Here is a 22,292-nt window from a genome sequence, read left to right on the forward strand (position 1 = left end):
GTGAGAATGATGACAAACAAGTGAACCGAGGGTAACAATTAACTTATCCAAAGGAGAATGACTTCCAAAAACCATAACTTCAGTCTTATTTACATTTAGGGTGAGAAAATTCTGTGTTAACCAGTCTTTGACATCATGTAGAAAGTTAAGCGAAGAATACAGTGGAACAGAAACACCCAGTTTCAAGGGGAAGTAAATTTGGATGTCATCAGCATAACAGTGAAAGGGGATGTTGTAATACCTAAAAATAAATCCCAAAGGCAGCATGTATAAGGAGAACAGAGTTGGACCCAAAACAGACCCCTGAGACACACCACAACAAATTGGGGCAGAGGAAGAGGAGTATTGCCCAATAGTAACAGAAAAAGACCTCTCTGATAGATAGATATTTAAACAATGATAAAACTGTGCCTTTAAGACCAACAATGTGTTCAAGTCTCCATAAAAGAATGTTATGATCAACTGTGTCAAGGTGGCAGTCAAATCTAAAAGGATTAAAACAACAGAACAACCTGAGTTGTTCTGTTGTTTAAACACGGCAAATAATAAAAGCTTCTGGAAAAAAGTAAACACACTGGACAAAAAGATGTGTTATCCCCTTGTGCAGCAAATTTTCCAAAGTGGAAAAAGCTGGACGTTATACAAAACATCACAGGAGAAATGTAAGCTGCCAGTTTCAGTCATGTCCATCATACAGGTACAGTGAATACTTTATATTTTGCTTCTAAGAAGGTCAGGTAATTAAACATCTTAATTGTCTGCAAAGACGTTTTAACACAATGGAACACAATGTAAAGGTCAAAAGCAGTTCCCTGTTGATTTAATTTTAAGTTTTGGTAACTTTTAGGTGAAGGAATAGGACCAGTTTGATGTTAATGTAACAGCAGTGTGCAATTTACATGACAGTACAACAATTTTTTTTCACTATTATTATTATTTGTAACATTTTGGTTTTAATTACTTTATTGTATCATATACATGCAAATGCTATGCCATTAAAATACAATTGCTGTGATGAAACATTTGTACAGTGTTAATAAGACGTTCTACATTCATAGCAAAAGCAAATTATTTTCTTGACCAAAGAGCTACAAATAAAATCAGTCAAGCAAAATATTTCTCTCAAGGTCTTGTTTTATATTTATTCAAAAAGGAAAAGGCTAATCACAAATGAATGCCATTTTACTAACTGCATTTCACCTTTAAATCATCAGAATTTAATGAAAAAGATTCCTTGGCAACTGTTACACATAAGAGTGTAATTGTTCTGCTATGATGTTTTTGTACCAGTCAGTGAAACATGACAGACTGCTGAATTAGTGGAGATACTACCAGCACGTACTGGGTACTGTGTAATATGGATGTATGTCACGTATCTTCACATGAATGTATTTGTAAGATATTCTCATTGTGTATTCCTTTTGTCGTCTTAGATATTGTTCTTTATTTCTTATTATTGAGCTGAAGAAGTGGCAATTTTGTCTTTTCGACATTCTCAGTGATGCCGCTGGGCAAGCAGGCAGCATGGACACCTAAGTTTGTGAATGCGATAATTTGAGAACAAGGCGACATAGGATTTTGAAATTGACCCCATAGTTGTGTCTACCAAGAGGCTGAGCGGTAACACTGGTGGTCATCATTATTATTACAAAAAGCCAACAAGTTACTGAATTTGCCTACAGGATAGCGAGAATATGTAACTACTGCTGAATTAAATATCATTGAATTGCTGTAGCTGTTCCTGCTAGTAACACTTTAAACTTTTAACGGACTTGTTTGATATGTAAAATCTGAATATAATATTAACACAAATACCAAAGACTTTAAGTGAATGTTGTGGTGTACAAACTTTGAAATGTTGTGAAGCAAAAGCACAAAGGTGACCAATTTGGAAATGCTCAAGTAAAGTGCAAGTACCTTTATATGACAGTAAGTGTACTTAATTACATTACATTACTTAGCCTCTAAACCACAACATACCAATAAGATATCACTACAGCACAGAGAGGCAAAGACTGAAAGTAAATACATTGAACAGCTGTCACTGAAAAAAAAAAACAGCAACAAAACTGGGAGTGATTATATGAAATATAATTAAAGTGCAGTGTTCAACACCATACAACAGCATGTAACATGAAACAACAAACTGTTGCTAGGGTTACCAACCACTGGATACAAATACGAGTTTTGTTTCCAATTGCAAAGATATGACATCATGGATAGTGTCACATCATAATCACATGACTGATTATCTGTTCATCCCTTATAAATGTATTATCCTCATGTTCTGCTCTGAGGATTTCACCGTGTCTTTAAATATTCATTTCTGCCTGTTTCTTCTTATTTCACTTTCACATTGTCATTTCGTATTTTATTCTTCCCCTGTGCTAATCCTCTGCTCTGCCCCAGCTTACAGGTATCCACTGTGGTTCATCCTGTGCCTGCTGAATGATGGAACAGAGCTCTATGCAAGCGTCCTGTAGGTCATCGTTCACCAGGACGCTGTCAAAAAACTGCTTGTACTTCGCTTCAATCAGCTTTGATGTCTCTTCAAGCTCCGCAAAGTCTTCCTCCTAAAACGACATTATTATTACTGTCAGTTTTAAATAACATTCATTCTTTTGCTTTGTCTCTCTCTCTCTCTCTCTCTCTTTCTTACACGCACACACACACACACACACACACACACACACACACACACACACACACACACACACACACAGCATTTTTTATGCTCTTACTGAGAAAACTCTGTTGATGGCATAATTGGTGATGATTCGAGCATCTCTCCGAGTTTGCCTGAGTCTGTCTGGGCTGGGTGGTTTGATGAAAATCACATAGGGTTTAAATTTCTTTGTTCGCAACAGCTGGATGCTCTGGAAATAAAATACTATATTAACACCAAACCTTTTTCAATCATATGCAAACAAAAAGCTTCACAGAAAAATAAGAGACTGTTCAGAATACATGAAATAAGTGAATCTGTGTTAAATGAAACTCACATGGGGCTCGGCGTCAATGATACACATCCGCCCTCGTTTTAGCACCTCATCAATGGCATCAGTGCTAATTCCATACAGCTGACCTTTACTCTCCCCATATTCCACAAACCTGAACACATGTACACACACATTCATACATCCACACATACAAAAACAGCATAAAATTATAAATAAATAAATAATAAACTTATATAATTCCTGAAAATTAGAGCAAAAAGCACAAAAAATCATGCCAATCAACACCAAGAACATTAGCAAAATATATAGTAAAGGAATAAAATCTTGCCTGTGGTTGCAGACCATGTACTCAAACAGTTCTTTGGTAACAAAGTGGTACTCTCTACCGTTCTGCTCTCCTGCTCTGATTGAGCGAGTGGTGTCTAGAAGAACAGACCAATCAGAATGTTTGTATTAATAATTAGTCACATTGAAAACAGTAGTGTAATCACGTAAAGCAGGTAAAATCACTTTCATGATTTTACTACTACTACTACCATTCCAGATGTTTAAAAACAAACAAAACTATAGCATATATTTCTTTTTTCTTTAAATGTAGAGCCGTCTTTTTATTGTCATTTAAAATGAGAAGAACAGGTTCATTTGATTTCTGTAGGAAAACCTCACACGTGTTAAGTAAAAGGCACATACGAGGCACAGGTCCCTGGAATGTCGAAGGATTCAGTTTGATGAGTCTCTTCCTCAGTTCATTTACTCCAACTCCTGAAGCACCTGTGCAGAAGAACAAATAATCGACTGGTAGGAATCTCCTTCAGGCTCCTTTACATAAAGTAAAGCATTATTTATTGTATGTATTATAATTAGATAAGTACTCCAGCTAATAATTCAAAGGACTACTGTACTTCTGCCAGAAATTCAGTGTTCAAGAAACCAGTGAAAAATCTAAGCATACAGAGAGGCTTCGATTACAGAGGGTCTCAAGATCAATTGATAATCTCAGATTTTGTTAATCTTTATTCTGTTCAGCAATTTTGTGCTGCAGTTGTCTTTTGACGTGAGGTGGCAGGTCTGTTTGGAACACTTTACTGACATCCCATAATTTCAGGGTCAGCTGGGAGGCACTGACTGATTTCTCATGGAAGCATTCATGTGTAAATAATGCAGCTATTCGTCTCACCAACGAGGATGATGAGGCGGTGGTTCTCCTGAGGAGGGCGCTGGTACAAAACCACTTCCTCGTAGGGGGTGGACAAAGCATTGGTGTTGGGGGAGCAGGTGGTGCACGACTGTCGCCGCTTCCTGTAGGAAGTTCTCTTCCAGACACGGAAACTTCGACGGAAACCAGCTGGCGAGGTTAAAGAGCACTTTTAGTTTCAGGGAATAAACTTGACACACTTTTCACACACACTTCTCCTTATAAGGTGAAAGTTACCAAAGTTTAGAGACAGCAGTTAAAGGATTTATTATTGATAATATATATTTTCTATAGATATGATTTCATTAGATTGTAGCAATTTATTATTAAATAATAATTTGTCTTATTAAATCCATCCTTCAGTATAGATTTTATTATCAGTGCTATCCACTTAATGACTACTTAAATACTACCTAATTATCTGAATAACATATATGGCTTACCCAGGTAGATTCCATCAGTAACATCTGATTCAGCTTCATCTGAAGGAAAGAAACATTCAACCTCCTAAATTTATCACCAGGCAGTACATTTCTTCTTTTCATTAAGCACAGAAAAAAGTAAGCATTTCTTGTCATATATTTACTACTTTTTATATTGTGTTTATAAGCCTGACCTTAATTTTCATGGTCATATTAAAAATGCACCTGATTCTACCTCACTGGTAATTCAGTGAATCATCATAGAAAATATAAATTGTTGCCATTTAACATTTTCATTAAAATAATTTAATCAAATTATGACTCAAGTACATATACAAAAACAACAGATATATATAAATATAATACATATATATTTTTTGTTTGTTTTAAATAATTTATCTTATAAACTAGCACTGTTCACATGAGGCACAACGGTTTTCTGCATCATTGTTTTTATGATAATTTGTGGTTAGTTTTTTTATGCATGTGTAAAGCATGTGTTGTTTGGTTCTCTGTCACTCTAAAGTATTGATGAGAAACTCAATAGTCACAAATATGAGAAAAAAGCACTAAGAATTAGAAAGGAACAGCAATGAGTGTCATACAATCAAAAGGTTGCACTTTTTACACATTAATCACTGGACAGACTTACCTACCAAAATTTATTTCCTCCAGATCTGAAAAAAAAAAATAGTGACTTTCAATGGGTTGTTGAATAATGCATAGCTTTCGTATATAAAAACTAAATATTTAAAATATATATGAATATGTATTTATTATGTTCACCTGTTATTGCATGTTTCTCATCAGAATTTGCAGGATTGTCCTCTGGAACAGATTAACATGAAAGCTAGTTAAAGCTTATTTCCACATACATGTAGCTGGGTTTAAATATGCCAACAAAGACAACATACTGTATGGCTGAAAGGCACGAAAGACTATGTTTGTTTGAAAGTGTTCATGTGACAGACTGTAACACAACATAACACACTTCAGTTACTGTGAAAGGAGCAGCCTGGCATGATCTAAGCTCTTGTTTCTACCTTTGAGATCTCTGAGAAGATGAAAGAAGCAGCTGCAGAAGCAGCCTAATTAAATTAACATTGTAGTTTAATTGGTGATTCAAAATCAGCTGTGAGTGTGAGCATGTGTGCGAATGGTTGTCTTTCCCTCTGTGGTAGATTGGTGACCTGTGGATGGGTTTCTCATAGGATTTTCATCCTATGAAAGCTGCGACAGACTCTGGGTAAGTATGCATGCATTGGTGGCTGGTTTTGACTCCTTTAACTGGGTATGTAACATTTTGCTACAAGATATTTCCTAATATGATGAACAATGCTTTTGAAGAGATGTTTGGGAGATATTGTATAGCATAGAATATTGTTTCTGTTAATAGTCTCAGAGACCTCAATTATTATAGTTTTATTCAATGAGTTTTTGAAAAAGTCTTCTGTAGTTTCTTGTTTTTGTTATTGGTGGTTTATTATTAGCCAAAGCGACACCTCTCTGCGTTAGGAATGAACACAGAGAGGTTAGTGCAGATGACAGTAATTAGTGCTGAATAATAATTAAAAAAGGTGTCATCAAAACAAGCAAACAAACAAGCACACTCGGAACACTAAAATGAACTAAACTACGACATTAAATGACTATTATGGATGATGTTTCACATGTCACACCCACCGTTAGCAGTCAGGGTCACTGAGGGTTAACAGAAAAAATAAACAGCTGTTAAAAGCACTGCTCATGTTATGTCACATTTCCACAGCAGGTAGAGATTTACACACAAGTGGGAAAAAGGATGAACCTTTTATGCACACACTGACATAAAACAACATATTGTTTTTGTAGTCTTTCAAATCTAAGACTAAAAGACTAAAAAATACATTAAAAGTGCTTCATGTAATCACATTGGTTTGCAAAACTTTAGGCCTTACTGAGAAATATCCAAGTTACAAACAACTCTGCGATGATTGTACATATAATATATAAACCATTAAATAAGCACACGTTTAATAATAACAATCATGATTCCTCACGTGGTCTGATGCAGGTATGAACCTGTAAAGGCTGACACCACCATTGTTCCCTCTGTTTACTGTAGAAAGAGAAAGAAATTGTTAAATGCAACCAATGTATTAGAGTCTTAAGCTGAAATCATGGAGCCAAACTGCAAACATATATTCTTTCTGACATTATTATAAGCTAACTTTACCTAATAGTGTAAAGACTTTGCCATCAGTTAAATGTGCAGAATAAAAGTGATGTAGCCCTTTAAAGTTATTTAGAATGATATAATAAATGTTTTCTTACTCTCATAATGTCAGATCTGTAAACTAACCGCTTCCTCTGGCTGCAGCCTGTGAGTTCGTCACACCTTCACAGTATGTGAGTGCGTCTCACCTCTTCAGCATGCTGGCAGAGGGAATCAGACCAGCGCAGGATGTAGCGCAGGGCAGTTTCCTGGCCTGCCACCACTGTCCATCTGACTGGTCAACCACCTGAAGAAGGTCTCCTCTGCTGAATGCCATTCCTGCATCTGGACATGGGATGGAAGAATCCTGCAGAGGGCAGTAATCTACCATTGCCCTCATACATACCTGGAAGAAAGAGAGATAAACTTTGTTTCTTTGCAGATTAAAAAATAAATTAATCAAAAAGTGAAACATTCACAGATGTACTGAGGGAAATCATATTTTTAAACCTGGAACACCAGCCTGGAAACACCAGTCTGAAATGACCTCAATCAGTGAATCATGTCAGTAATTGTACAGGGATTTTCCTGCTTATAAGTAAGTTTAATGTCAACAAAATGTACTTTTACTAAAGTGATACTGGAGGTGAAGTGATAAAGTGCGTGTTTCTTACCAGTGTCTGGCTGTTGCTGGCCTGAGATGGATTTGGAATGACTTTAAACAGGATAGTGCCCTGGGAATTGGCCTGACAGGGAAAGTCATACACAAGAAGTAAATATGTTGAGAATTATTTATAATAATCAAATGTACACACCTTCATCATACATGTTGTCACACTATCATTTATACATTTTATTAATACTATAAAGCTGTAAAGCTTGTGTTTAACTTTTTTTTTTTTTTTTTTTTACTTTGAATGGCTTTTGAATGAGGTCGTAAAAACTGCCTTTAATATTTCTAAAATTTATACAATAGCATTGATAATAGTATTTTCTTTTTAAAATGTTCTGCTTATTTTTAGCAGATGCTGATGACATACCAGTATATGGATGACCTGTTCTGGTTCCAGGCCCACCACTGGGTTTCCATTTACCTCCACTAATAGATCTCCAGGATGTAGAAGTGCTGATATAGACAAAAACCCATAAAGACATATTATTGCTAGGCTTGATGTTTACATCTCTCACACAAAGACATAAACAAAAATGCACACGCACGTGCACACACACACACACACACACACACTTAAAATACTGGTATACCACTGCGGTCAGCCAATCCTCCATGAATCACCCGGGCAATATAGATATCTCCCGTCGCCTCATCCTTCCTTATAGTTGCACCCTAACAGATAGAGAGTTGTTCAAAATTTAACAACAAAGTGAAAAGCAAGCAAAAATAGTGACAAGAGCCCTTAAGGCAAAAGCAAAATGTCTTCTAACATTAGTAAATGCAACATTTTGACTAAATTCATTTTTAAAAGTACACAATTTTAAAAGTAAATAATAAATACTTTGTTTACACACATTTTCTCTTCATGAGATCCTCATAAAAAATCAGCAAATTAAGTAAAAGCTCTACTTGCACACCAGTTAAATTTTTTTTATAAGGCCTTGATTTTTGTGCCATTTTGTGAGGAACATTAATATACACACTAACATAATACACCCAGCAGCTGAACATACATTCAACTCAAAACCACACAGTTTAGTGCTGGTGGGAGATCAAACTAAAATAGATAACCAAAGGGTTTAAAAAAAATATTTTAATGCTTGGGCATTTGATATTAACTCATTACATTGCTGTTGCAGCATTTTGCATTACATCAAAATATCATGGGGACTCTAAAGGTAAACACTATCAACACAATACCATGTCCACTACAGGCCATTGCTAGAAGCAAACTGGTAGCATGGCTAAGGGCTCATAGGGTGGTATGGAAATTAAGGGTAACTTTAGTAGTCCTGCAAATTTGCTACCATAGTTTTGGGAAAAGAAAATGCTAAATTATTTAAAAAATGCAAATTGCATAAGTTTCAACAAGATGCCAAAACAGTGCTCACGAAGATTCATGTTGATGTTTCTATACATGGAATAATGTTAAACTTCTTAGGTGTTTACACAGGGTTTTTATTGCTGTGCAATAGATACCACATAAATGTACAAATAATAAGTCAAGATGAATGCAGTTCAACATGTACAAAATACATAGTAAATATTATTAAAAATAAATTTAACCCTAAACACTTATTATTTTCCTGTTTTTTGCTGAATGTATATTCAGACCATCATAGTCAAGAACCCAAAATAATAAATCAGAGCTGATGATCCTAAGAATAGTTGGACTAGATGAAGACAGAAAGAAATTTCTTTGTACCTTTATATTGTTTGCTTTTGTTCTTTTGAGTGATCGTTTTAAAAATGGAAAAAGTCCTCAAATTAAAAAAAAAAAAGTCCATATGTTGTTGTAGCTGATATTTCTTTGTAGACTAAAATATTAGGTATTTTTGTCACTGTCACAGTTTTTCCAGTACAAATGCAGGAAAGAGATGAAAAAGTTTGTTTTTAGTCTGGTTACTCTTTCTTTTTCTTCTTCTTTGTTTTTAAGCAGCCTGTACTGTTATAGTATTGTTGGTCCTCCAGAGGAGCTCTTGAAATGGTTCCAGTGTTGAACTTCACTTGTCCATTATTACCACCCCTACCTGCCCTCTGAGGGGCTGCCACCATCCTTTTGGATCCACCATTAATTTGTGTTGGACTCTTAGATGTTGTAAAGTCATCTGCACAAGAACTTGTGGATGAAGAAGAGGAGGAGAAAGTGATGGAAGAGGATGGTGAGAGTGGGCCTGGGTATGGTGTTGGAGATTTGCGGACCAGCTTTGGAGATAATGAGGAGACCCTTGGAGGAGGTGAGGGTGGATATTGTTGTGTCTTTCTCTGTGGAGGAGATGACTCGAGGTGTTTTTTGGTTACGATTAGCCCCTGAAGCTTGTCCACCACCTCGGCGAGCAGGTTAAGTGCCTGGGCGTTCTCTTCCACGCTGTCTGTGATCATCTCTGATGCTGCCACCATCCTCTCACCAAGCTGGCGTACGTCCTGACTATTGTGTTCAATACTGCTGGCCACCATCTGAACAGTGGACCTAAGCTCTTCCACATTGCACTGTTTGTTGAGTTCAGCAGGCTGGTTATGGTGTCTTGACTGGTGCTGCTGCGCATTTTCTTTACGTTTTGATATGTTCTGGTATCCACTGTGACGAGGAGCTGTAGAGTAGTGGAACATTAATGGATGATTTAAAGACTCTTCCTGGTGTGTGTTATGAGGTCTGGTTTGAGTGGTTTGACATCCATCTCTTCTGGAGAGAGTGCTGACCCCTTGTTCCCGAGTACTCCTTTTAGTTGCAGGACTAGAAGGAGCAGTTCGAGATCTAAGAGGGTTCATGCCAGGACAAGAGGAGGTCCTTCCAGGTGTAGGAATATTTCTTGACTTTCCTCCTGTAGAATTTTTTTTGTACAACACAGGAGAGTTGGGAAGACTAAAACTGTAAGCTGGGACTGGAGGAGGTGGGTATGAGTAGTCATCACTGCTCTCTCTGGTTGAAGCACCATCTTTCCCATTGGGTTTGAGTTCCTCTGAAAATGAACCACCAAATAAATTTGCAGTTCAAGAGAACAGAAAGACATTAGTAAACTATGTCTGAAAAGAAATGTAATGGCAGGAAAGCACAAAAGACTTACAGACTGCCAGATGATGGCAAGTTCATGAAGAAATGAACACTTGGTTGGACTGAGGAATGACACCAAGATAGATGAAGTGGTTGTTGCCTTTCATTGCCATTGCTAGACATATGAAAATATTTGCCCAGAAAGTAGCAAATACTAGAATGATTAGATACAAGAAGGAATGAATCCTCGATTATTATTAGTGAAGGTACTGATGGATGGCCTGCGTTTCTATGATATGTTGCCATTGTTTTTTATATTCATTGGCTTGGATACAGACAAAGAATGAGCAAATGAAAATGGTCAGATGATTGGTGATTGCATGGACCGTCATCATCTGTTCATCATCCTCTTACCGGTGCAGGTAGCAGGGTTCAAAACAGAGGGAGCTGACTGATTGAGTCCTTTGTTCCCAAGTTTTACAGTTGGCGAATACAAATAGCAACTTCCTGTGGACTCATAGCGAGGGAGAAAGGGATGGGACCTGCCATCCTTATTAACAAGGGGAAGCTTTGCTTCACTTTCGGGCACTCTGAGCTCCTCCCCTGACTGAGCTCTTCTTGCAGGGATGAGGCGTTCCAATGTAAAGCGGCGCAGGCTGCTCCAGCGGCTGTGAATTTCTCCTACACTCCTTCTACACTCTTCTCCACTCTTAATGAATGAAAGACGAGAAACTTTGAGTTTTTAGGGTTTGATAGAACATTTTAAAGTTAACATAACCTAATTTATAGTTAAGCAAGGTAAGACTTAACTACTGTATGACTAATCTGAGGGCACCCTGCAAGGCTACCTTCAGATTTGTCATAGATTCTGTTTAATAACTGATCATTTCTGCATCCATGTCTTCCAGGAATATATTACTAATTTGTTTGGTTTGTTTGAAAATGTAATCACTCTCTGGATTGTGCTTATAAGCAATGTTTTTTGTCATTTTTCTTTCAGAGAGTTTTGGACGACATAGATATTGAGACTAATAACGGCATGTAAATAGAAAGCTAAGGTACCTTAGCTTATCTAAAACAAAAAACAAGGACAAAAAAGGACAAAAACACATTGATGTATATTTATAGGTTTCTATAGCTGACAGTTTAAAAAACCTACTAGTAATAGGTCATCAAAAAATTATTGTTGGATGAAACACTGGTCTTGAATGATTCATTCATCAACTCATTCACATACTCTCAAAGGACCTTTTGGTCAAATTATTCTGAGTAGTTATAATTGAAAAGAGAATAGACGAATGTACACCTCTGCTACGGATTCCTGATATGGGTAAATGCACTAATCGCACTAAAAGTACCAGGATTTTTAACTCCTTTTACAATTTAAAAAGCAATATAAACTCATAGGAAATCTATACATAAGGTCCTTCATGTAAACACAAGAACTGCAAACCAAACTGTATTTCTGAGCAAAAGTTTACATTTATGAGGAAAATGCTTATGTCTTACCAGAGGCTGGTTGTTCTTTACAAGACACACAATCCTCATTGCCTCCTCATCCTCTGGTATTTCATCAGGCAGAGGGGGTAAGACAGGCTCATAGTCTGACTGTGCAACACTGTCATGAGATGACAAGAGAGCCTGATAGACAGAGAGATGGATAATCAGTAACAGGTAACAAGAAACTTCAAATATAAGTTACAGAAAGACGTGACATGATGAACATGGATTCGAAAGTGAACATATATGTATATATATATATATATATATATATATATATATATATATATATATATATATATATATATATATATATATATATATATATATATATGTATATATATATATATGTACCTGGATATGAGGTGAGCTCAGGAGGCTGCATAACTCTCTAGCAGGAGCTGAAGGATTTTGAGCCTTCAGTATTGCAGTCATGACCTAATGAAAAATTAAGAAGATTCCCAAATTAGATGTTGAATTATGTTATACTGGCAAGACAGAATACCAGACCCCCAAAACCAAATCAGAAGAACCGGTTGATACTCCAAGACCTTAAAGTTTTAGAGCAAAAACACTAACAATTACACAGCTGACTATGAGTAACAAAGGGAAGAACAAACTCTATTTTAACAGGGAGAAATCTCCAGCAGAACCAGGTTCATTGAGGAGCTACCATCTGTGTGACCAATTGGGAGATGAAGGGGAGAGAGAAAAGAAAAAGAAGAGCAAATGTAGATAGAAGTAAAGACATTCTTTGGGATATCGAAGACATAATTTTAATGACTTTAAAATGACTTATCACAGTCATCTGGTCACCTGATCCACATGATCTATAAGCTTTTTCAAAATGAAAAGGTTTAAATCTAAATTTAAATGTAGAGAGGGTGTCTCCTGTTGTGCTTTGTATTATTTGCAGAAAGCAGACATGTTGTGGTTGGTTTCTTTATGGATTACATTATCAGGCTTACTTAGTTTTAATTGTGTTACCTTTTGCAAGATGCAGGATTAACACTCCAAGTGATATTTTACAGAACACTAATGACTGATACTGTTAGGGATCTAAATATTTCATCCATGGCTGCTTGTTTGTTGTGTTGTATGTATATATATATATATATATATATACACACCTCGTGTGAGAGTCCTGCAGCATAGGGCAAAACGGGGCTCGGTGTCAGTCTCTGGAACTTTAACAGGCACTCATAAATCTGGAGACACAAACACCAAATGATGACTTTTAGTTTGCAGACAGATGGTAGGTGTGTGTCTTTTACTGCAGGACCTTTGAATCATGTACCTTCAGCAGGGCACAAAGCCACGGTGCGCTCAGTAGTTCATGCAGAAGCTGAGCACCATTAATGTTCCTGCTAACAGCTTGGTCAACATCCTTCACCACACTGGACAGCACCTCACTGACACCTGAACACATGTGCGTAATTTTAAAAAGAGAAAAACAAATGATGTGAATTCTTGGTAAATGGACTGGTATTTATGCACCACCTTTCTACACAGCTGAGAACTCAAAGCACTTGCAACTAATTCATCAAATTACACACACAGTCATATAGCACTTATGCCTATGCAGCAGTTGCACTTCCTGAGGGTCCTCAGGAAGTACAAACTGGACTCCAACCTGCTAGTCACCTTCTACCACTCGTCCATTGAGAGCCTGCTGACACACTGCATCACAGTATGGTACAGCAGCTGCACTAAGGCGGATACAGTGAGGCTTCAAAGAGTAGTCAAGGCAGCACAGAAGATCATCGGCTGCCCTCTCCCCTCCGTGATGGACATTTATTCCTTGCACTGCCTCAGCAGAGGAATCATCAAGGACAGCTCCCACCCTGGTTTTTACCTGTTCAACCTGCTTGCCTTAGAGAAGAGCTACAGGTGCATCAGCACAAAGACCAACAGACTCAAGAAAAGTTTCTTCCCAAAAGCCATAACCACCCTGAACTCACACATGCACTGATAACACAGTTCCACCCATTCCAAGGACTTCCCTCTATAAACCACTATAAACCACTGCTGTGCAATATAACAATTTTACGTGCAGTAACCCAAACTGTAAATACATAACACTATTTATTTACATATTTCTATTTTTTTTTCCAGATTTCTATATTTGTACATTATGTATTTTCTTTTCTTTTTTTCTAAATAATATTCATATGTATATATGTATTCATCATTTTGGCTTTAGTTAAGCCTTGATCAGTGGTGGAAGATGGCTCAATCTGTAACATTCACAGTCCTGAGAGAATGACTCCAAAAATATCTTGTTCTCTTCAGCTTGTGAGCATAATATTTAACATTCTGAAATAAAATTCTATTGCTGAAAGGTTATGTATGATGCAGGGTTTTTTTTAGGATGCTGCCATTTCATAGGAGGAACAGAATGACACCTTTGTAAAAGTTCTTACAACTTTAATTATTTACATGTTAAAACAGAACTGCAGATACCATATTGTCTGCATCGTACAGCCATACATTTGAAGCTCTGGATTGGTTTCTTCTCAAGTTCTGTATCAATACAAATTGGGTGCTACACTTTAATAGCGCTGCTGAGGACATAATAATCATGTTTGAGTAAACATTATTGGAATTTGTTTGTTAGGGTGACTAAAAAATGTAGTCAATTGTAACGAGTCAATTGTAAGCTTGGGGGAGTGGCCCTGTCCAAGCTTTTCACATCGGAAGAGACACCCACAAGCAGACTACCCAAACCTGAATAATGTACATAGTAACATTTAAAAAAATAAAAAGGAAACAAAACAGAGTCTTGGCAGTGATTGAGGCAAGTTATGTCTGACAAGTGGTTAAAAATGTACATGTACTTTTCACCTTTTGTGACTCTGTCCTTAGATAATGTTTTGGAACTTGTGAGACAAGGTAGCTTTCTGGAGTGCATTTGCAACTGTTCTACACTGTAAAAAAAAATTGTTGCGAAAACCCAGAAACTCAAGGCAACCGACTGCATTTACGTTTTTAGGTTCTGATGGATAACTTATAATTTCAAGTTTAGGAGAAAAGTTGCTTCAATTAATGTTTTTGTGTTTACAAGACTAATAACTGTGCTTTTTCTTAACTCATATTTTATTGTTTTACCAATGTAATTCCTAAAGTTTACACAACATATATTTTTTTTGTTTTGCCAATCAATTTCCTAAACACAAAAAATATATGTTGTGTAAACTTTAGGAATTACATTGGTAAAACAATAAAATATGAGTTAAGAAAAAGCACAGTTATTAGTCTTGTAAACACAAAAACATTAATTGAAGCAACTTTTCTCCTAAACTTGAAATTATAAGTTATCCATCAGAACCTAAAACGTAAATGCAGTCGGTTGCCTTGAGTTTTTGGGTTGTCGCAACAATTTTTTTTTACAGTGTACAGTCTGCCTGGTTCGCATTGTAATGTGTGTATCAAATGTTTCATAAATAACAGTATAAATCAAATATTTGCTTTAACAAACTGGAGACACTGCTATCCAGTACAGATGCTTGTTACGGTCTTGGCCGGTTGGATATTTCTTTTGTCTTTAAGAATCTACAGGTTCTTCCTGATTGGAGAGCTGCTGGTGGCTGAACATTTTTCTTGTAAAAAAGGGGGACCTGGCAAAAAAAGTTTGGGAACCACTGAATTACACTGTGACTGACAGACTCCAACATACAGGAGAATGAATGTTGCCTTTAATAGCACAGCAGATGTTTGAGGTCAATAAAAGGTAAAAAGCAGGCAGGACCAGACAGGATTAACATGACAGAGAAGCGCTGACCCTTCTTTTAGAATAAGTCTTTTCAAGTAAGCACCTAATTTCAGTTAAGCATCTCTTATTAATGACTGAGACAGGTGAATTCAACACAATTAGGAAATTAACCGGTGCTGTTGGGGTGAGAATTGTAAACAAATTCAATCTGAAAATGTTTAACAATGTTTCTTGTGTGGTGTGCAGTTTGACACTTGCTTTCTTCCAGTTTAGGTGGTTGTGTTCGAGTTATCCCATCAGCAGCAAAACATATAAATTATAGAGATCTGCTGATCTCACAGAGAGAGACTAAGTCTACTGAATTTGTCTGTATACGTGTACGTGCTTCTCACCATCCTCCATAGCTTGTTTCATGGTAATTGTTCAGAAGAGAATGAAAGGGTTATTCCACTGAAAAGATATGGAGAAAGAAATAAAAAACAGATTAATGTAACTACCTCATGTTTTACATATTAAAAATAAAACAAATCATTTAACAATCTTTCGTTAGTACCCGTATCATTATTAAACTAAACTGAATACAATTCATGTTGTGTGTGACTATCATTTTGCTTCTTTACAACAGACAAAACAAGATGACACATTTGCGTTTTCATTTCAAAAGCATTTCACCTTAGGCAGAATATCAAGTTGATCTTTGTATTTACTACTTGGTATGGATATAATCTTCAGCGTTTGGAAGTTATGCCGAATAACCATGATTTTAGTTCAAAATTGATCAACAACAGACCTTGATTCCCTGGACATTGTACTTCAAAGTTCAGAGCCTATAACTTTTGAGAGATCATAGCAAAGTCTTACTATTATTATTAAATGTTATGGCTGTAGAAAATAGGTGTATCTTTATACCATGTTGTAATACACATTCTGCCTCAAATGGGGTCCAAATAATTAACTTAAATCATGCTGTGATTGTTTTTATTGTTGACTTTTATTGTGTAGTTTTGGTCATTATTAGGGGTTACTTTTAATAAATACAGTTATATTACAAATAAAATGTTAATGTTAAAATTTTTTTTTTTTTTTAAATGAACAACAAATGATCAAAATTGCAGAGTAATTTTTAAAAATCATGTTCCTTTGAACAGCCGAGAGGGAAAAAACAATGAATGAAGTGAACGTTTTAAATGCAGCTTATGCTACTTTAGAACTTCCTGTTACAGCAGCAGGTTACTAAATGTGGACTAATTTCAGGTTACGGCTATTCTTCAGCTGCTTATCTTGGCTCAGCTTCCGTTTCCACTTACACTGTCTGGGAAGAGCTTCCATTAGTCATGAAACCTGTTCTGTGAAATTCGTTACACAGTTTCACAGAACTTCTTTTGGACTGTTTCTGTTGGTGTCTCTTATCAATCATGTAAGATACATATTATCATTAAAAAATTAATTGAATCCAGATCTATATACACCAGGGAGAATTTGGTTGCTATGCTATTGTATATAAAACACGCAGTGTTTTCTTTTGTCTACATTATCGCCAGGAGGGCCCCATAGTAGATGGCAGCATTTATTAGTATTTCTTTGTAATTATTCTGTATGTTCGTAATTCCTTCATCCCTCATCCATTCAAGTTCTTGTTATTTCAAATGCTGTGCTACTAAGCAAACACAAAAAAGCACATAAAAAATACAGTGAGCAAATAAGCATTTAGCTCAAAGGACAACTGTAAGTAAAGCCCCATAGAGCAACTAGGAAGGCTGTATATGCTTAGTCTGATTTCTTTTTTTATCAATTGCACCAGAAGAGTCAGAAGTGTCAAAAAAGGTAAACTTACATCCCCTTCCTGTGGTCCAATTTCTGCTGCAGTGATTGTTGATTTCTCAGTTGAAGTGAATCAGTAGGGCGAGTGTGTCAGAAGCAGTCAACGCCAACGACATGAATGTGAGTTTACTACCAAACCTGAACTGACACTAATCCTCTCTGACCCGACTTAATCCACCAACCACCAATCTCCCTCTCTCACTCCCTTTTCTGTCTCCTGCTCCCCCTTCTCTCTTCCCTGTTTGCTGATTTCTGCAATTTTTTAAAAAACATTTCGTTATCAGCCTGAGGTCTTTATCGCTAACCCTGTCAGTGTTCCCATGTCCACTTTTATTCAAGTTCCTGCTTTCTCGTTGTATTCTTCAGCCATCCTCATCTCCTCACTCTCTCATTCACTTTAAGTAAGTCATCAAATCACAAAGCTTCTTAACTCTTCACTGCTTTAAGCCCCCCCCCACCCACACACACACACACACACACACACACACACAATCGTATAATCACACATGTTTGTATAGCTGTCTTTGTGAGAACCCTTTGTGGCATAATGCATTACCCTGCCCTTTATCTTAATCTTCCCTTAATTCCAAATCAAAGCCTAAGACAGAGTCCAAAGCCTCAAATAGCCGTGACAAGCAGCAGGTTAGTCACGATGTGAAGATCAACAAAATGATCCTTTATCTTTAATGTCCCCATAAGCGGAACATTGGTCTTGATTCTCACAATAACTGTTGGCACATACAAACAGCAGGTCAGCAAGCCAACCGGAGTCAGAGTGGCAGCACAGAATAACAGTACTTCTGGTGCATTAAATCCCACTGCAACATCTGGGTGAGGCCAGCCTGTATCTGTTTGTGTATGTGTGTGTTGGGGGTTATTGGAGGGTAATGGTCACTGGGTCACCTCCTCCAGGATTATTCTGCTTTCTGAAGGATCAGTGGGAGACAAAAACACAAAGAAAGAGAGAGAGGACAGATGCAAGAAAACATAGAAAAGTAGTAGCATGTTTTTCCAGCAACTCTTTCTCAATATCTCACCAGCTACAGTTCTTTGCAAAATTCACATAACAATACCCACATTAAGTGATCAAGTATTAAATGAAGTGATAAATTAGGAATATAGATTTTGTGTCATGACTAGGATAAAGGGAGATTATTAGGGCCATATAAGGGCCTCTGTGGTTTTGACCCAGTGGGTGTGGTCTTGCTGTCTTTCCAGTCTTAGACGCTGCCCTTCTTTACAGCTGATTCTATTTAGCAATTAGGCCGGAGTACTTAAGTCCAAGGAGCGACATGTTCCAGTGCCAGAGGAACTTTTTGCTTTGCATACTGTTAGGTGGATGTGTGCCTGTTTACGCTTGCTCTGTGCAAAGTTTGATGATTTAACCTTCTTAACTTACTCCATTGTTTAGTTGGCTACTTCTGTGTTTTCTTGCATTTGATGGTTTTGAAGTTACAAGTAACTTTTTAAAAATCTGTTTTCAGATGTTTATAGAAAGGGAATGCTACATGGTAGTAAATATGGCCCTGACCCAAATTTCTTGAGACTTGTTGCTGCCATCAAATTCAAAATGAGCTAATATTTTTCATGAAATGTGGTTAGCACTGTTGCCTCACAGCTAGAAGGTCCTGACTTCAATTCCAACATCAGGCCGGGGTCTTTCTGTGTGGAGTTTGCATGTTCTCCCCGTGTTTATGAGGGTCCTCTCCGGGTAGTCCGGCTTCCTTCCACAGTCCCAAGACATGCAGTTAGTGGGGTTAGGTTAATTGGAAACTCAAAATTAGGTGTGAGTGCGAATGGTTGTCTGTGTCTATGTGTTAGCACTGCATCTCGCCCTAAGACCGTTGGGATAGCCCCACCCCACCCACCCCCCAATAAAAATACAGGGTTAATGGAGGGGGGCTATCCCAGCTGTCTTAGGGCGAGATGCAGTGCTAACACATAGACACAATAACCCCATATTTTATTGTGAATAAAATATGAGGTTATTAGACTTGCAAATCATTGCATTCTGTTTTATTCACATTGCCTTATAATTATTTTCATTCAGCATGAATGCTTGTGAATCTCCACAATATTTTTATAGTGGACAAAAATTAAACTTTTAAAATAATTTGTGTTATTTCCTGAAAATTTATTGCTTATGTTTTTTTTAAAAGTCATTATTAGCTAGAAACATTCAAGACAATAAAATTAGACAAAATAAATGAAAAAGGGAAAAGAAAATCAAAACACAGGGCACTATAAAAGACCCATAAACACATTTTCTAAACACTAAGACCAAATTGTTTATTCTGCTAACAGTTTGGTTTCTGTCTTAAGATTTTCAGCTCTTCTGGTTTAATAGAAGTACAAACTCTTTGTAATTAACTTTAATCAATGAAATGGAAATGACCAAACAATCCATCCATCCATCCATCCATTCGCTTCCGCTTATCCTTTTCAGGGTCGCGGGGGGCGCTGGAGCCTATCCCAGCTGTCATAGGGCGAGAGGCAGGGTACACCCTGGACAGGCCGCCAGTCTGTCGCAGGGCCAACACACAGGGACAAACAACCATTCACTCGCACATTCACACCTAGTGGCAATTTGGATTTTCCAATTAACCTATCCCCACAAGTTGCATGTCTTTGGACGGTGGGAGGAAGCCGGAGTACCCGGAGAGAACCCACGCAAACACGGGGAGAACATGCAAACTCCACACAGAAAGACCCCGGCCTGATGTCGGAATTGAACTCAGGACCTTCTTGTAAAATGGTCAATAATAAGATAATATTATACAATAATAAGTAAAATGAACATGTATTTATCATTTTCTCACTTTCGTGTATCACTCTGCTGATACTTTGTATGCAAAGGACAACAAGGAAAAAAGTTAAAGTGGGCTATTTTTGCAAAATTAAATTTAAATGTAAAAGCAATTGTTCACAAATTATGAAAATAAATATGATATGTAAGGTACATTATGGCATAAAGATTAAACGTGACCTCTATATTAAGATAAGTCAATGATAAAGGGTGGTACACGCAGGGTATTACTTTGTTTTTTGCATAAGTTTTCTCAAATCACACACACTTACTCTGAACCTTTTTTTTTTTTTCATGTAATTTAAGTCAAGTCAGAATCTTAAACTAAGCCATAAACAATGGACTTACTAAGGCTGTTACCAGAGTCATGTAACACTAAACAGTGGTCTATTTACAATTTAAGAATATGTTTTAATAAAGCCTCCATAGCTTCTGCTTATCACAAGTAACTAATAAGGATTAAAAGAAAAAGTCAACATCTTTTGATATGAAGTGCAACGAGAATTCTGTTACGGATCTTTGTTAGTTTGAATCCATAAAGCAAAGGATTCATAACTGGAGGAATAAAGAGAACAGCTATGGCAACAAAGTTTAGAAAACTTTGAGGTACATCATTTGATGCAAATCGCATGTGCATCAAATCAGAAATCACAATTACAAAAAAAGTAACCAAAGAGATCAAATGGGGCACACATGTCTGCATAAACTTTGCCTTGTCCTTTTTTGATTGCACGCATGATTTAACAAGATAGATGTAAGTCCAAACAATAAAAATCCAGTGAAATATGTATATTGAAAGCGTAGTATATGCATAGGCACTATTGACAAGAGTGTCCATGCCAGGGCAGGCAACTTTAACAATCAGCCAGTTAACACAGAAGAGTCTCTGAATGTCTGTACCACAGAATATCAGTCTGTCTGTCAGCACAATGTTAATGGAGAAAATGCAGAAAGGTGTTAACCAAGAGTAGCATACTAGTTTGGAAAGCTTCTTCTTCGTCATGACAGAGTGGTATTGAAGTGGCTGGCATATGGCCAAATACCTGTCATAAGCCATGACTGCGAGAATAGATGTGTCACTGCAAACAAAAGAGTACATTACAAATGCCTGACAAAGACATCCACTATAAGAGATGACCTGGGAAGATGAAAGGAGGTCAATGAGGAACTTGGGGTAGAAACCTGTGCTTCCATAAAGCCCATTGATGCAACACACACATACTAAAATATACATAGGTTCATGTAAGCTTTCATCTAAGACAATAATCAAGATGACTGTGACATTAAGAAATAAAATTGCAAAGTAACACACTAGAGTGACAGAAAAGAGAGCAGCTCTGTGATTAACTGTATCATTGAATGCTAACAGATTAAAAATGCTCACTGTAGAAACATTATCCATTGTGTGAATTAAAAACTCAGCTTCTTAACTTGCCATAACGTAATACTATTCTGAGCTACCACCTAAAAAGTTAAAGTGCATCATTTGTCTTGTGCTGCTGCTGCATTCCTGAAACTATGTCCTCTTTCAGCACCACATATTAATATCTTAGCTGACACACTGGGGATTCTGATCATATGCTTGTTTGTAGACGTGTTTGCAAAGATTGTATTTTTACCCCAGAAGCACATAAAATCTATTTTTTGATTTCTGATACTTTTTAATAATACATTAAATTGCAGTTGAGTCTTCCGTGGAACGAGAAATTATTTAAAGGCTTTTTTTAAGCAGTCATTTTTTATATTGAAATTATCATTTAAAGTAATTGTATGTGTGTATATTAACATTGCCCTTTTGGTGGCTTGATGCAGTATTTTACAGAGAACTAGTGGGGTAAGTGTGCTTTCGCTACCTTTTACTTGGCCTTCACTGTGTAGTTAGTACTACTATACATCAAGGTACAGACCCAAATGTAAGACGCAACAAGAGGCAGTATAAATGGACCAAAGATGAGCTTTAATCATTGATATATAAGCATAACATTAAAAACTATTAGAAAAAGTCTGAACATAAGGT

The 22,292-nt window shown here is 36.8% G+C and overlaps 2 protein-coding genes across 2 annotated transcripts; both read right to left on the reverse strand.

The window, feature by feature from the left end:
- Positions 1-956: 956 nt before the first annotated feature.
- LOC116322567 (MAGUK p55 subfamily member 4-like) lies at positions 957-16,104 on the reverse strand. Its single transcript, XM_039599705.1, has 20 exons — positions 16,041-16,104; positions 13,234-13,355; positions 13,067-13,144; positions 12,291-12,374; positions 11,946-12,077; positions 8,035-8,116; positions 7,812-7,897; positions 7,446-7,517; positions 6,981-7,177; positions 6,617-6,675; positions 6,261-6,278; positions 5,364-5,405; positions 5,234-5,254; positions 4,599-4,637; positions 4,138-4,305; positions 3,651-3,731; positions 3,289-3,382; positions 3,003-3,111; positions 2,742-2,876; positions 957-2,573 (listed from the first exon to the last, which is right to left on the reverse strand). The coding sequence occupies exons 1-20, from the start codon at positions 16,060-16,062 to the stop codon at positions 2,388-2,390; spliced, it is 1,827 nt and encodes a 608-aa protein (XP_039455639.1). The 5' UTR covers positions 16,063-16,104; the 3' UTR covers positions 957-2,387.
- Positions 16,105-20,747: 4,643 nt separating this feature from the next.
- Positions 20,748-21,677, reverse strand: LOC116322568 (olfactory receptor 52D1-like). Its single transcript, XM_031742664.2, has one exon. The coding sequence runs from the start codon at positions 21,675-21,677 to the stop codon at positions 20,748-20,750; it is 930 nt and encodes a 309-aa protein (XP_031598524.2).
- Between the last annotated feature and the right edge of the window lie 615 nt (positions 21,678-22,292).

Source organism: Oreochromis aureus, linkage group 16 (assembly GCF_013358895.1).
Source record: "Oreochromis aureus strain Israel breed Guangdong linkage group 16, ZZ_aureus, whole genome shotgun sequence".
Lineage (NCBI taxonomy): Eukaryota > Metazoa > Chordata > Actinopteri > Cichliformes > Cichlidae > Oreochromis > Oreochromis aureus.

Coding starts and splice junctions, on each gene's coding strand:
- LOC116322567 (XM_039599705.1), bottom strand. CDS start 16,062: ATGAAACAAGCTATGGAGGATG. Junction 12,078..12,290: donor TGAGCTCACCTCATATCCAG/GTACATATATAT, acceptor TCTGTCTATCAG/GCTCTCTTGTCATCTCATGA. Junction 3,383..3,650: donor ATTCCAGGGACCTGTGCCTC/GTATGTGCCTTT, acceptor CTGTTCTTCTAG/ACACCACTCGCTCAATCAGA.
- LOC116322568 (XM_031742664.2), bottom strand. CDS start 21,677: ATGGATAATGTTTCTACAGTGAGCATTTTTAATCTGTTAGCATTCAAT.